At 37.8% G+C, this 16814-nt stretch overlaps 1 protein-coding gene across 1 annotated transcript in view; it reads left to right on the top strand.

Moving 5' to 3' along the window:
* Il13ra1 (interleukin 13 receptor subunit alpha 1) overlaps window positions 1-16422 on the top strand; it is a 62600-nt gene extending 46178 nt beyond the window's left edge. The window contains exon 11 of the mRNA XM_051178428.1: window positions 14001-16422. Within this exon, the coding sequence (XP_051034385.1) occupies window positions 14001-14093 (93 nt within the window). The 3' untranslated portion in view covers window positions 14094-16422. The remainder of the gene's footprint in view (window positions 1-14000) is intronic.
* The last annotated feature ends 392 nt before the right edge of the window (window positions 16423-16814 follow it).

The following is a 16814-nucleotide window of genomic DNA, read 5'->3' as shown; positions in this document are numbered from 1 at the left end:
TGTTCTGCTCTGTATATTTGTCTGTTCTAGGTTATCTCATATAATGGAATCATGCAATGTTGTCTCATTGAGTTTGGCTTATTTTATTTAGCATCATGTTTTCAAGGTTTATAATATTGTTACGTGTATCAAAATTCTTCAGATTGGTTATAGTGTGTATGTATGCATGTGCTGGGAGGTTACAGGATGAAGTTGGGGGAGGTTTACTCTGTCAAATCTCTGCCTTATTCCTTTGCAAAGTGTCACCACTGAACCTGAAGTGAGGCTGGTGGGAAGCAGGTGACCCCACTGTCCCTGCTGATGTGTGGGGTTACACATACCAGCAGCTATGCCCAATGTTTAAAATGGATGCTGCTATTTCCAACTCAGATCCTCATGTTTACACAGCAAATGAGCCACCTCCCCAGGCCAAAATTGGTTATTTTAGACTACACTTGATCTAAAAGATGAAAGAGTTGATTTTTAAAGTTGGATATCTGGCCAGGCATAACAGCTAAGAAATTCTGTCTGTCTCGGGTCACTGAACTCCATCCTCTTTCTGGGGAATTAGATATTTTGTCTAAACATACAGGAGGAAGAGGCTCCTTTGGAAAACTAACCTAATGGATGGGCCTTCAACTTTTAGATACTTTTTAAATGTTATTGAGGTAAATATAGATAGGATTTATGGTTAAGATGTACTTTGTTCATACAGTTTGATTAGAAAGCTGAACCCTAAGCACAAAGAAAGAGAATAGACCCTTCTCCCAATTGTTGGTTTCCTGCAGGCTTTCATGCTAGACCCTGTGGCTGGAGATTTAAGACATGGGAGCACAAGTGTTTCCGTGATAAATGCATTCACTCTAATGAGATAATAAAGACCATATATGAAATAAATATTAATAGCACTGTAGATAGCTTAAATTAGTAGTAATAGGCATAGGGCAGTCATTTAGTGAACCACTGTAGTGTACTAGATAATAGCCGGGGTTCTGGAGTCACAGTGTCTGGATTCTGATATTCACTGTGTCATTTACTGTCTTTTTGACCTTAGGTCACTGGCTTAGTCTTTCTGTAACTTGCTTTTCCCATTTACAAAGGGGTAGTAGGAGTTTAGCACCTGCCTCATATGGATTAAAGTCCATACAGAACACAATAACAATAAAAATTAGTTATGCCTCATACTTTAGATATGATTACTGCATGTTAGCAATGAGTAGTGCTTTTGAAAATTATAGTCATTTATTGTTGACTCTCATAACAGATTGCTCATATTGGCAATGATACTATTTGGCTAGGGACAGGAAGCAGGAAGTCTGCCAGAGAAGGATTCGTCTGGGGCACTTTAATTTTTAAAAGTAGATTGCTTTTGTAGAGAGTGGTAATGTCCAGGCCAAAGTACCACTAGGCAGGTAGGTCCATCAGTCTACAACAGAGATTGCATAACACAGGTAAGATTAGTTTGGTAACTAATGGTCCTTTAACTCCAGTTGAGTCATAGTCTGCTAGAATTCTTACAAGAAGCACAGGTTCCTAGACTCTGTCTCCAGAAATTCTGGCAGCAAGTTAGGAGTGAATTCTAAAAATCTGCATATTTAAAAAGAGGTCATAGGTAATTCCTGTCCTGGTAAAACAACCTGTGTACCATATCGTTCTTACTTCAATAACTACTTTAACAGGTGCTGGAAGCGATTATTGAGCATCTAGTGTATGTCGGGGAGAGCAGTGAGTGCTTGACCTACGTTACCTTATTGAATCCTCAGAACCACCCTGTAGTGTTGATGTTTGTGAGGTTTGGTGCTAATGACCTCACAGACTGTAGGATTGCCTGGGGGATAGGCCTTGGCACATGCCTGTGGGGAATTATCTTGACTATGTTAATTGATTTGAGAAGGCTCATTTTAACTGCATATGAGACCAGTTCCTGGGCAGTGGATCCTGAACTGTATAAGGCAGAGAAAACAAGGTGAGCGATGTATGCATTCATCTGTTTTCTCTTTGCGGATGTGAAGCGATCAGCTGCTCCAATCTTTATTGCCATGATTTCTCTGCTATGAGCTGGGAGCAAAAACAAAACAAAACAAAACAAAACACATGTCTCCATTAAGTTGCTTTTGTCTGGAGCATTTTATCACAGCAGCGAGAAAGCAATTAAGACAGTTCTGTTAGTATCATTTTTTCCAGGTGAGGAAACAGAGACTCGGTGAGGTCTAGGACCCTGACCATAGTCACACAGCTGGTTGTGAGATTCTAGAGTTCCCTTGCTTTCCCCCCTGTGCTTCATTTCTTCTTATTTGACAGGATGCTTGTCCTTAAGTGCCTCATTGTCTTCTACAAGGTTGGCTTGACAAGAGAGGGTTAGGATAGAGGAGTTAGGAGAAAAAGACTTGGGATTGTATTAGGGATAGCATGCAGTGGGAAGTTATCGGGTATGAGGAATAGCATTCTCACTGTAGCTGTATGGATTAGAGAAAGGAAGTACATCAGGGGCTTCAAACTGGAAGTAGAACTAGTTTACAACAGTGTATGTTTTTGTTTGTGCATTGTGACTTACTTAAAATCGTTCTATTTGCAATAGTAGCAGAGCATGCACTCTGCCATTCATCCCCACTCTGCCATTTCCAGTTTCACTGTGCTGTCATTTTGGCCTCAATGTCAGGCCATGGAAAGACATTTGAGTTTGCACCTCTGCTCAGCAGGATGGAGACTAACTAAAATGCCCCAATGCAAATGTGCAGTGTCTGTGGGGCAAACTCCAAATTCACAGCACATGCCAACCAAAGCACTGATGGGTCATGTGGTGCTTTGAATGAATGCTCCTTTATAGACTGGTATGTTTGAATACTCAGTCTTCAGATGTCGGAAATATTTGGGAAGGACTATGAGGTGTGGCCTTGTAGGAGTAGGTTGTGTTGGGTTTCCTAAGCAACACCAGGCTCAGTTAACTCTCTGCCTCATGATTTTGGAGGATATATGAGCTCTTAGCTGCTACTCTAGTGCCATGTCTGCCTACATCTCTGCTGCTCTGCTCCCCCACATGATGATCAATGACTCGAACCCTCTAGAAATGTAAGCTTCCTTGAAGCTCTTCTGTAAGTTGCCTTGGTCATGGTGTCTCTTTGTAGCAATAGAATACTAAGACAAGGTCTAAACTGCCAGCCTAATGCATTTCTAAAAGGTAGCAGTATCTAATAGGCAAGAAAGTGGCACTTGTCCTGCAGTGCTAGTGGCCCTACATACAGGTTGAGTGTCCCTTGTCTAAAACTTGTCTAAAATGCTTGAGAACAAAAGGATTTTTTTCAGATTTTGTAACATTACAGAGACTTTACTCTGTTGTTCTGAAAATTGGAAATCCAAAATTCAGAATTTTCTTTTACGGGATCTCACTATGTAGCCTTGACTAGCCTGGAACTCATTAGGTACACTAGGCTGGCCTTGAACTCAGGGTGATCCATCTGCCCTGCCTCCATTTTGTAGGATTAAAGGCATATAGTACCATGTCTAGACAAAATCAGAACTTTTAACGCATCACATCACTGTACAAATAGTTTCAGATTTTGGTGCATTTCAGAACTCGGGTTTTTTTTGTGTGTGTTTGTTTGTTTTGTTTTTTAATCGGGTGTTAAGCCTGTATGTCCTTTCTTGACAACAACAACGTAATAAGCATCTTTGCTCATGTAAATTATACTCTTAGAAATACATATTCAGGGAATAACCAAATAATGACATAAGAATGACCCATGCATCATTTTGTTCTAATATGAAAATCTAGAAACCAAGGAGTTGCAAACAAATCAAAATTGATTTTCTTTTCTAGAACAAAAATATACTGAGGAAAAGAGTAAGAGAATCCGTAGATAAATCACGTGAACTTAACATAAGTAATGACATTAAAAATTAACAGATAAATGAGAACCAAAATGAATTGAATAATAGAATTTTCCATGAGCAGATGAAAGATTTGAATTTCATATATTGCTGTCAAGAACAAAGAAAAGTTTGATAAAGCATCTAATGTGAACTGGGGGTGCATCATATCTAAGGATAGTGAAAAGTTAACAGCTTCCAGACAGAAAACAGTGTACTTATAAAATAAGATGGCTGCAGTGAGACTTTCTATCCACAGCACTTAGATAGGGAATAACATCTTCAATTGATTTTTTTAAAAAAGTTAGGTTTCAAAGTATCTCCAAAAAGAAGAAGAAGAAGAAAGAAAACCCCACTTATAAGAGCACAAACAAATTACAAATATCTAGTAAATCACAATCCCAATTTTTAGAGGACTGTATTAGATACACATAGAACAATGAATAGAAAGAACTGGGTCAGAGGGATTATGGGTAGCCTATACTCTCTATCTCCCTGAAATTTCCAAATTGCCTATAATAAGCATGTATTACTTTTACAATGAAAGAAACCATGTACAAATCATTAATGAGGAGGAAGACCATTGTAGCCATCTAGGTCTGGGAGATAATGGAGATTTGGGCTTATTTGGTGGCAAAGGAGACTGATAATAATACACATTATTAGAGGAATGCACTCTGACTTGGTGACTCTGTGTGGGTGATGAAAGGTAGGGAGAATAGAAAATAATTGTAAGTTTTCAGCTCTGGGTGATAGAGTGAATGATGGCAACACCGATGGCAAAAATCAAATCAATTATCTTTCTCAGAGACAGGAAAATTGCGGGGGATTTTTCAATTTGCTGTCTAGAAGATAATATGTTGTTTTTGTCCCAATGAGTCAGATAATTCTATAATTTCGTGAGCTGGATATATTGACAAGATGGACCACTGAAAGCATGGGACATTTTCGCCCATGATGGCTGAAGACCATTAAACAAAATCAGGTCTTTCTAACTAAAAGTATAATAAAATAATGCCACATATGGGCAAGGGTCAGGGAACAATTTTCTGTCTGCTTTTAAGCAAATGAGTAATCTGCTTTTCTTTAAAAAGAAAAAAGTTCTGTGTGTGTGTTGGAGGAGGATGTGTATGTGGCAGTTGGACAACTTTGGGAAGTGAGTTCTCTCCTTTTAGTACTATGTGGGTTCTAGGGGGTTGAACTCAGGTCTCTGGTTTGAGTAGCAAAAGCCAGCACCCCCTGAGCCCATGTCATAGGCCCAGTAATCTCTCTTTACACAGAAGTAGTCTTCACAAAGTAGTGTACATGCAATAGAGAGACAGCTATTCCTTCTAGAATCATTTAGTCACAGAACAAACATGATCTTAGATAATGCTGTCTGATGAGACACATGTTTATGTGCCTAATTCTTGCCTTCAATTACAAATTTGAAAAATCCTAGATTCTGTTCTAGCATCCTCACTTTAGAGTTTGGAACTCTCAGGGCCACCAAAAAGTCTCCAAAGGTAGAGAAGTGACTACAAAACCTGCACTAGAACCAACTATCCCAAAATCTCAACTTCTTATCTGAATAAAGAAGCCGTGTGATTTTTAAATACCCTTTACTTCCACACCAATGCCATGATAATGCTGCTTTAAAAACGTATTTTCAGTGTAGTTTTCCTTAAGGTTTCTAATGTTTTGATGTTGTTTTGTTCATCACCATAGTAACAATTTGGCCGGCAGCATTTCTTCCTGTTGCTTTGCTATTTGCCTTTCCCATGTGACTAATTGGACTGCTGGCCATATTCAGGGTGGGGGAGGGGATTGCAGCGGGAATTGCTTCTCTTCTGTATCTGCTTTTCTTGCATCCATTAAAATAGAAAGATCACACTATTCTTCCCACACTTCCAAGCAGGTAACTGTGCTCTGCCAGTTTTACATGCTTAATCACAAAGTAGCTTATAAACTTCCAAATATTTAATTGTTTTTTTAACTTCAGTACATACCTTTTTAAAAGCAAAGGATGCTTTCCTCTGCAACCAAGACAGCATCACAGCGCTTTAAAGATTAAGAATCCCTAATATGATCTAAGGCTCAGGCCCTGCTCGAATTTTTCCAGTTGTCACAGTTGTTTAGAGATAGATACCATCCAATTACCCCACTGTTAGTGAGGCTAAGAATGACCACTGTATTTAAGCTGATAGCAGCATATTCCCTCTGGTTACCTGCATCCTCTTAATCACTCCTGACCCATGCCATTGGGGATACTCTATTGGGTAGCCTGCCAAAACTTAGCTGATATTTTTTACAGCAGTGGATACTGTTGCCTTATTCAGCCTTCAGGTGTTGATAAAGGATGGTTTTCTTGTTTTGGCCTTTCAGCTATATGTATAAATGTGCACCTTTCTCTAAAGCATTGCTTTTTGGTTGTCAGCTAGTTTTTTTTTTTTTTTTTTTTTTTTTTTTTTTTTTTTTGGCTGTTGGGAAATTAATTCCTGCTAAAAGGGTGGAATGCATGCTCATTGTTTTTTTCCTTTATTGGTTTATAAAATGAGGAGTTGGGTTAATAGCTACCACACATGTTTTCAAACCAGTCCCTTTCATGCCACATTCAACAGTGCTCTTAGATGTGGGGCTCTCCAATTGGTACTGGTCAGCATTTTGTTTTTTTACCATGTTCTGAAGTTGACTGGGGCACGAAATAGGTTCATTTGTGGCCAAAAGACCAGAGTTTTTGCCTAGATGCATGAAACTCACTTCACTTCAGTAGACACTGTGGGAAATACTATAAGCAAACCGAAAATAATGTTAAATTGATGTCTCAATTCCCATAATGCTCCTGAATTTATTGCTTTACAATAGAAAAACCCATGATGTTTTTCCTCTTTGGCCACTATTTTATTGCTGATGGGCTGTTTCTTTTATTTTAAATGACAGATTAAAAATTGTATTGTGGACTGCTAATTTCATGGATTTTAAAATTAAGAATAAAATTCATAAAGTTGAACACCAGGTCAAATCCTTTGTGTTCATTATTTCTCCTTTTTTGCGGGTCTATTCCAGGCTGTGCTGAGAGAAAGGCCATGGTGCTGATAAAGGGTTAAAAAAGAGAGTATATAATGTATTCTGTATTACAGTTAACTTATGTATTCTGTATTAGGATTGGCCCCCTACATCCTCCCATATTAATTCCCATCTCAATCAACTTCACTCTCTCCTTTCCCTACAATCCCCTATCCTGGATTGGTGAGTATTAGGTTTGTTTTGTGACCCATTTGTGACAGGGCCATCTGTGTAACCACGGGATTGGTACTATTCATTGGAGCATGACAGAGTCACTGGTGGGTGTCCAGTTAAAGGCAATGCCTCTCCCCTCTCCATGAATCTATCAGTTGGAAATAGGAAGCAGTGGGGGATAAGGAACCCCTGTGTCCTTCCTTCACATATACATGTGTGAAATTTTCAAAGAATAAAATTAGTCAATAAAAATTTTTAAGAGTTTTGGGGCTGGAGATATAGCACAAAAGTTAAGAACACTTTTTGCTCTTGCAGAGGACCTGGATTTGGTTCCCAGCACTCACATGGCCTCCTGTCCCAAGTGATCCAATGGGCTTCCACAGGCACCAGACACACATATGGTGCATGCAACATTATGCAAGCAAAGCAGACCATAAAATGAATCTAATTTTTTTTAAAAAGAGCAATCCAAGGTTTTTTGGGGAATGAAAAAAAAAAGTCAATTGAAAAGATTGCTGTTACAGATTGTTTATGATCCAGTATCATTTTATTGAAATAGTTTTAAAATTGTGTGTGTGTGTGTGTGTGTGTGTGTGTGCGCGCGCGCGCGTGCAAGCGCGTGCATTCATATCTTATTCTCAGCCCAGGCTGCCCTTCAACTCCCTTTATAGACCAAGGTGGCCTAGAATTCCTAGCAATCCTCCTGCCTCAGTCCTCTGAGCACTGGGATTATAGGCATGAGCCATCACTAGTGGCTTCCAAATTGCCTTTTTCTTATTCAACACAGCATTGTGTATGTATGTATTTTAGAAAACTTCTACAGTAGTAGGTAGGTTATGCACCTTTATAAATGTCTTTAGTGTTAATTTTCTTTATGTACTCCTTCATTTAGCCTGTGCTCCCATCCCCTACCCAAATTAACCCTTCTTGTCCCATTATTTTTGTTAAACCTTTTATGCTAGTACATTCTGTCTCCTTTACCTTTCTTGACCTTTATTGGTATTCCACATGAAATACACATATTTGAAGATTCAAAACTAACATCACAGATGAGAGAAAACATGTGATGTGATGCTCAGGTATCATTGTAGAAAAGGGGGCAGAAAGATTGTAAGAGCTGATGATGGCTGATTAAAAGGAAAATGTCTTCCAGATACAGCAAGGCAGCTACACACATGAAGTCACAGTGGTTGTGACAGCATATGTAAGAAATTCTTTAAAATCAAAACAGAAAACCCAAAGCAACACCAGACAGACAGACAGACAGACAGACAGACACACACACACACACACACACACACACACCATGCTTTGACTATTTTAAATGTGTTCATACCTTATCTGGTATAAAACATTAGTACAGATATCTGACAATATATTATTCCCATATTAAAATATTTGAGCTTCCCTCTCTGGATTTTCAAAATATTTTCCCCATAAAAATCTAATAATCTAACCAGAACCATTCTTGATGTTGGTCATTCTGGGTTGATTTTTCTCAGGTACAGGTTGAAAACCTCTAAACTAAAAATCAAAAATCCAGAATAATGGAATATATTAACTATTTTGAGGGCCAATATAATGCCACAAATGTAAAACTCTACTTCCTAGAACTTTGTTTTATGCACAAAAATTTAATGTGCTTGAGTTATAACTATTTAGTATACAGTATATTTGAAATATGAAAGAATTTTGAGTTAAGACTTGGGTCCCATCCACAAAACATCTTGAAAAGCTTTCCCAAACCACAAACCTCAAACACTTTTTAATCTCAAGCATTTTGTATGAGGAATCTCTAACCTATTCTACTTTTGTTGCTTTTCTTCTGTATTTGTCACACCCTCCTTGATAATTGTAAAAATCCCGTTTCACCCTCTATTCCTCTGAAAACCTTATCTAATAATTTGTTGTGTTTATTCACTCATGTTCCCTTTAGCTTAGTCTTCATTTCTGAAATGAAATTATTCTCTTTATTTCTAATTCTTTGCTGAGTTTTCTGTTCTGAATCCCCTCCTGTATTGAATTTTTATACATCCCTTCATGGGATCTATAATTTCCCACCCCATGTATATTTTTCTTCATATAAGTTTGAAGTATTAGGGTATTGTTTCCATGGGCATATATCTGGCAACTTTTAAGTCTGTGTTGTTCATTTTTATTTGACATTAGTTTCCTAAACTTTAAGAAAGAGGCTTCGCAGAGGTCCATTTTACTAATTTCATAACTATACAGCCCCTATTATATTATTTTGAGAAATTTTGAAAATTATTATGAATGACTTTTAAAAGTCTGGCCCCCTTCCCATCTCCTTCCTTCTATTTCCCTTCAGTGGTAAGAGTCAGTATTGAGACAGGGTCTCACTGTGCAGCCCCGACTGGCCTGCAACTGACTCTGTAGCTTGGCTTTCCTTGAGCTGGCAGTTCTCCTCCTTCTTCTGCCCCCCGTGGGCTGAGATCCCCTCCCCTGCCAATCACTTGGAGTCTATTTCCAGTAGTCTCTTCAGAGTGCAGCTTCACCCTGCACTGGGCAGACAGCTTTGAGAGCCTGTGTCTAGACCATGAACTTTTTGTGAGTTAGCAGACCCTTGTCATTCTCAGAATATGTTCCGAGATGAACTCAATGATGTTTGGGTTCCCACCGATGCCACAATTCTCTTCGATACTATGTTAATACTTTCTCTGTAAAATTCCACAAGTGCTTATCATTTTTATGTCATATCACTTGTTTGTCTCCATCAACCCTTTTTGGGGTTCATACGAAATCACTTTTTTTTTCATCTAGCTTAGATGTACAATCTATTAGTAATTTTATTTATTTTTTTCCTACTCACCCTGCTTGCCTTTCCTACTTTTTTTTTTTTATTTTTAATGATTGTGTTTGGAGAGAGACAAATACCGTATCATGCTGCCACAAACCACCTTCCTGCCATCATATCTCTATCTCTGCAAACTACAAACGATGAGTCAAATCTTGCCAGCTGCCACTTGTTTTTATATAGCCTTTGATCTAATAATAGATTTTGGATCTCTGTCTGTCTCTGTTTTTCTCTCAGTGCTGGACATGGAATCTTGCACATGCTAGATAAGGGCTATAGTAGTGAGCTGATTCCTGAGTAGCTTTCAGTTTGTAAATTTGCATATTTGAAATGACAAACCATTATCCAGGGAGATTGTATGGCTTGAATCAGTCATGGTGCATTCATGAGTAAAATTGTTTTCAGAGGTTAAAGAAAATGAAATATCTCTGTTTTGCCAGCTTATGAGAATTAATAACATCCCTATTACTTAAGAAAAACATGAGAGTTCAAACAATCATGTTCACATAATGTATACAAATTTCTAGATTTACCAGTAGCACGGTTTCAATACTTGTTTGGACACACTTTTCCAGTATGTTCTTAAGTAATATTTTAAAAATCAAAGGATGTTTTGATTGGTGAGGAAATTTTATGCTACAGATTATATCAGTATATTAGCTTAACCAGTTATTTTGTGAAGTTCTTACTCCTTGCCCTTCTATCCCCTATAGTATTACTCCTTTACTAGATGATTTACAAGGTTATTTATATATAAGGCTTTTTTTTTTTGCATTGTTGAGGATGGGACCCAGGGCCTGACTCATGCAGGGCACTGTACCAACTGAATAATTTCTCTAACCTCACATACTAAGTGTTACTCCTCTCTGTAGTGATATATTACTTATGATTTAATAAATATCGCCTAAAGTATCAGAAAGTGAAGCCAGCCACACTAATTAGCTGTAGAAGGCAATGGTGCCACACATCTTTAATTCCAGGACTCAGGAGATAGGCAGACACATTTCTCTGAGTTCAAGGCAACCCTGACCTACACAAGAGTGAAGAGTAACAGAGCTCATGCCTTTGATCCCAGCAATTGGGATCACATTCCTTTAATTCCAGCACTACAGAGGTGGACTCAAGAATTATATAGCTGGGCAGAGAAAGGAATATAAGGAGGAGACAGCAATTCAGAGCTTTTTGCCTCTGAGAATGTGTGGAGACAGGGTTTCCATTTCAGCTGGGTAGAGGTAAGATCTACTAGTTTGGCTTTATTCTGTAGAATCAGTAATAATAACAGCTAACTAGTGTGGCTGGCTTTGCTTTCTGATACTTCAGGCAATATTTATTAAATCATAAATAACATCACCACACCTTTGCCATTGTTGCCTTTTTATTGTATTTATGGTAATGAATTATATACAAATGATTTTTTCCTTTTTTTTGCTGTAAAATCACCTTCCAAAAAATTATTTTTTTATGTGCAGAAAGCCTATCTCATGGGAAACTTATATAGTTGTTCCCCTGTGTGATAGGAGATGCCATTATGTATATATGTTTCTCATACTGGTTAATGAATAAAGCACTGTTGGCCAATAGGAAAGGAAGATAGGAGGGATTAGGAGACAAGGAGGAAAGAGGAAGTAGGAAGGAGGGGTCAAGATGGAGAGACTGGAGAGAACAGAATGCTGGCTGGCTCCCCGGTAAGAGAAGGCCACGTGAAAATACATAGATCAGCAGAAATGGGTTAATACTTAAGACAGAGCTAGCTGATAAGAAACTAGTACCAGGCCAATAGCATTGTACCTAATACAGAGTCTCTGTGTGTTATTTGGGGCTGGCGCGGCGGCGGGACAAGACCAGCAGCGGGAGGAAAAACTCTACTCCTTACACCTGTGTATTTAGTTAACTTTGTGTTTTATATTAAGGGCTTTAGTCCATCAAGGTCTTATTGGTGGAGTCTATGAGGGAGGGTTTAACTTTGTTTTTCAAATGCTTAGTCAGTTGGCACAGTGCCCATTTACTGAGTAAAACATTATTTTAAGGTTATCTGGTTTTCAGATAGTTTTTTATTAGAACTCTGCACATTTCACATTTTTAAAAAATATATAATTTGAAGTACAATTTACAAATAACAAAATGTATTCTTTTTAAGTGTTCATGTAGAAGAAATTTAGCAAATAGATGCAATTTTGTAGTCACCACTCCTGTAGAAATATAAAATACTTCTGCCATTTCCTGATGTGTCCCTTTGAAGTCAGCACATATCTCACTCTAGAACAGTGGTTCTCAAACTGTGGGTCTTGACTACTTTGGGAATGGAACAACCCTTTCACATGGGTCACATATCAGATGTCCTGCATATTAGATATTTACATTATAATCTGTAACAGTAGCAGAATTAGTTATAATGTAGCAATGAAATAAGTTTATGGTTGAGGGTCACCACAACATGAGGAACTCTATTAAAGGGTTGCAGCATAAGGAAGGTTGAGAACCACTGCTCAAGACCTTTGCAACCACTGATCTGTTTTCTATCCCTAGAATGTTTCCTTTTCCATAGTGTCAGATAAATGCAATCCTAAGATACATCGATTTTCTGAGTCTGGCTTCATTCACTTAGTAATAATGCATTAGGAAAATATTCATATAGTTTTATATGCCAACAGTTTATTTCTCTCTTCATTGTTAGGATGTACTCCATAATTTACTTAAACATTCACTTGTGTGAGGACGTAAGGGCTATATCTAGTTGTGCTATTATGAGTTAAGGTGCTGCAAATGTTCACATAGAAGTCTCTGTATAATCATGTTTTCATTTCTTCTGGGTAAACATAAAGGAGTAGGACTTGTACTCATGTGCTAAGTGTATGTTTAGATTTATACAAAACTACAAGGCTGTTTCGTATAGTGACTACTATTTTACATTCCCACTAAAAATATGTGAAAGATCAAATTGCTATGCATCCTCACCAGTACTTGCACTTGTCAATATTTTTAACTTTAGCAATTCTGTTAGATACGTTAAATATTTTATTTAGAAAAAATTAACTGCTTTAAGCAGCATCTCCCAGATTTTAGCTCCATACACTAATGCTAGGTGGCCCAAATTTCCTCCATGCTCCAGCCTGCCACACTAAACAGGCTGTTCTTGTTTCTATTCCTCTGGCTTCCATTTTTTTCCCATAAGCAAGCTTAATGAACTATAGAACACCAAAGGAGAAAGGGAGCCCAGACATATTCCTTTGTAGGGAGTGGTGCAGTTTTTATTTCTGCAAAGGGTTGTTCTTGTTTTATAAGTCATTACTCTCTGTAACAATTTAAGTCTTGCAGCATAAAAATAGTCGTAGGTAATAGGGAAACAAATGGTGATATTTCAATTAAACTTGTCTTCTTGAAACAGGCAGTTAGCTGGATTGGCCTGTGCCTCATAGTTTGCCCACCTTTAATTTTCTCTAGCACCTTTATTTTACAGATGATAGAACTGAGTTTAGATTTCACTTTTCCCTAGACTAACAAATAAGGAAGGCCCTAGGACCAGAATTTTTTTTTCTTCTATGAAAGACATGTTTGAATCCCATTCAGGAGAAGCTATCGATAATGAGTCCATTATCCATAATTTCTAACAAATAAGGCCTGTCTGGAAAATGATGCTAAATAAAGATGTTAATATAGAGCCTTTTACGGGTTTTAAGGCTAAGACTTTCAGGACATCCGGTGTCTTGTTCACTAGATGTTAATTGGCTTTTGTGAGCCCGTGATGTTTCTGGAGCAGTTGTCACATTTGAGTTGTAAGAAAATAAAATCCCAAGTGAAACAGTCAGAAAATTAAGCTGCCATTCTGTACATATCCAAAAGACTCTAGTTTTGAAAATATCTAAATTTGTTTATCTCTTCAGGCAGCCATGAACCATTATGTAATAATCCTGTACTTTTCCGCTCTTTAATGTGCATTCCTGATCATTTGGCTTCATTAATTGTCCAACTAGATGAGTATTCTTAGATCAAAAAACCTAAACCAGGCAAACGTTGCACTTACGGTTCTTTTTCATGTGAGCTTAAAAATAAGCACTGACTCACAGTACCCAGACTGTTGAGAAAAGTCACTGTGTGTGTTTTTGTCCTTCATTCATTGCAGCACTGGAAGAAGTATGACATCTATGAGAAGCAATCCAAAGAAGAAACGGATTCTGTAGTACTGATAGAAAACCTGAAGAAAGCGCCTCAATGATGGGGATAATTGATTTCTTTTTTCCTTCAATGTGACCCTGTGAAGATTCATTGCATTCTCCATTTGTTATCTGAGGACTTGTTAAATGGAAACTGAAACTACTGGACCTTTGAAAAACAGCTCCTAAGCTGTCAGTCATGCACTGCCAAATCCAAACTAATGGAGCTCTTCAAGAAGAAAGCAGTCCTTCTTGTACTTGTTGAATCTTAAAGGCAGGCATTCTTTGCCAAGTCTCCAAACTAGAGGACAAAGGAAAGGGGACAATAACCATGAATTCATCTTATCAGGAGTTGTGACGGCTTCCTAAGGAATCTTTGCTGGCTCTGTATTTGTATGTGTGTGTGTGGAATAACACCAAAATGAGGAAAATCACTTGGGGTGTGTACACTAATGCTGAACTTGATTCCCAGAGAACATCTAGCAAACATAAGTGATATAATCTGCTGCCTATTGTTTTGGAAGCCACTGAGTAATGTTTGTGGCTATTAAAACATGGTATCATTATCCACTTCAATAGCATTTTCCTCTGCTTTGAAATTCCCAGAAATCATCTTGGCCATGGTGATGACACATACAGAAAAAGCAGAGGCATCTTCTCCACAAAGGCTCTTTTATGTCATGGCAGGATTGTTTTTTTAGGATAATGGAGGCAGAATGACCTAGTATTAGAGTTGGAATCAAGAACTCTCTAAAGATATATGCTTCCCTGAATTTCTGCTACTCAAATCAAGTATTGACTATGTATCTAGCTATGCTAAGCCTTCAAGTGTGAGGGATGGGACTCTACTCCTGGGTTTACATAAATTGGGACTCCTTATTTCTTAGCACTTTATCTCCAGATAACCATTTCCCAGACTTTTGAACTTCCCATCTCCTATGTTTATTCCCTGCTCTGCCTACTCCTCCATCCTCGTCTGTATAGCCTTTTGACTTTCAGTAAAATTGAGGATATAAATTTGCTTAGACTTTTTAGTAGAGCAGGGAATAATTTGCATCTCAGGTAAAAAGAAATGAGTATTCTGAACAACAATGACTAATTCATACATTTTGCCACTTCCCCTGTGAGCCTGAGGTTTTCGAGTAATTGATGTTTCTTTGTGTATTTTCTAAATAGAGATGATGTCTTTTCTTCGCTTAGAATTTAACCCTATTTGCTTGAGGAGGAAAAAAAAGATTTATGTCTGTTTTACTTTATTTGCAAGATAGCCCTTAGGATGGCTGTTTTCCATGCTGTAAACGGTTCTGTCCATTCTGTGTTTTATTGAGAGGGAACCAAGTGGGCCTCCAACATGTACTCAATTTTTGCATATGTTAGGCTTCTATTCTGTGCCATTTCCACAGTATATGCATATGTGTATTTCCCCTATTCTGACTACTTCCTGCAAATTTAAAACAGCGAGAAGGAACTCACTTCTCGTTCTCATACCTACAGATCACTAGCAAGGACTGAAGAATTTAATATAACAAATTCTTCAAGCATTTACCAATTCATATCAATAAAATGATGCTATTTGCATCTCTTGTTCTTAAGCAGGAAAGATAAGAGACCCCTACTCTCCATAGGTTAGGACAAAGGGGAACCTTGCTTCCATGGTAGTAGGGGTAATAGAGGAGCACTGTGCCCTGGCATTTTAGGAAATGGGGATGTATGATGTGATTGACACATGGGTGTGTCCTCTGGGTATTTTTATTTTGGGTGTCAGATCGCAGCTGGGCTAGAGGCATTGTACGTGTTCCAGTTTCTCCTACTATTCACTAGGAAGAAAAATTGGCCTTTTATAGAAGAGTGAAGTTTCTCCTTAACCAGGTATTCATAGTTCTGAGAAAGAAAGCACCTAAATGCCCTTGCACTGGGCCACTTTTACTGCTGGCTTATTTTGATGGTGATGAAGAGGATGCTTTGAAATGCCCTGGAGATCACCCATTGCAGCATTGGAACAAGGACACCATATTTTGCTTCTATCCTCCTCTTTCAGCCATAGAGTAGCAGAGGGGGGGAAGGGAATAAATTATAGGAATACCTTTGTTTTAATGGACAAAAGTAATCTCCAGGATTTAGAAACTCTGAAAGACATCAGTATATTGCTTCTCGGAAACTTTTATGTTTGTATATTGACTGAGGTATATGGTTAGTTTTCCCCTACATATGTAAGTAAACCAGTATAAGGAGAACCAGTCCTTTTCTTTCATTCAGATAACCTTTTTCTGAATCTGAAGGAATACATGAAATAATGTTAACGTTTTTAGTAATGTCTTCAACTAGGAGTCTTTCTGTTTTACTTCTTATAAGAGAGTAAAATAAATATTGTCTTTTTGTATGTCACCAAAATGCTTTCTTTTGACCTTGTTTTTGAGAAAGTTTTGTGGGGAGCATATGGTAGAAAAAAATTACATTTGAAACAATAAACATTATAAAAAATAATTCCAAGGCAGCTACTTTATCTTAACAAACATTTATTGCAAGTTTCCCTGTTGTTTGGTTGTTTCGGTTTTCTGAAGAGGATGTACATATAAAATTAATTTCATGTTAGGGTAGCCTTTCCAGGCATCATCTAAAGAAACTGAAGTATTTGATAAACTGCGTTACTAAAATAAATGGTGGTCCACTAAGTTGACCCATCAGGTAAAGATACTTGCTGCCAAGCCTGATGACCTGCATTTGATCCCAAGACCCACATAGTAGAAGTCAAGAGAACCAACTCCCTTGAGTTATACTTTTAC

The sequence above is a fragment of the Phodopus roborovskii genome, unplaced genomic scaffold (assembly GCF_943737965.1).
Source record: "Phodopus roborovskii unplaced genomic scaffold, PHOROB, whole genome shotgun sequence".
NCBI classification, from domain to species: Eukaryota; Metazoa; Chordata; class Mammalia; order Rodentia; family Cricetidae; genus Phodopus; species Phodopus roborovskii.
This window is presented reverse-complemented; position numbering and strand designations above follow the sequence as displayed.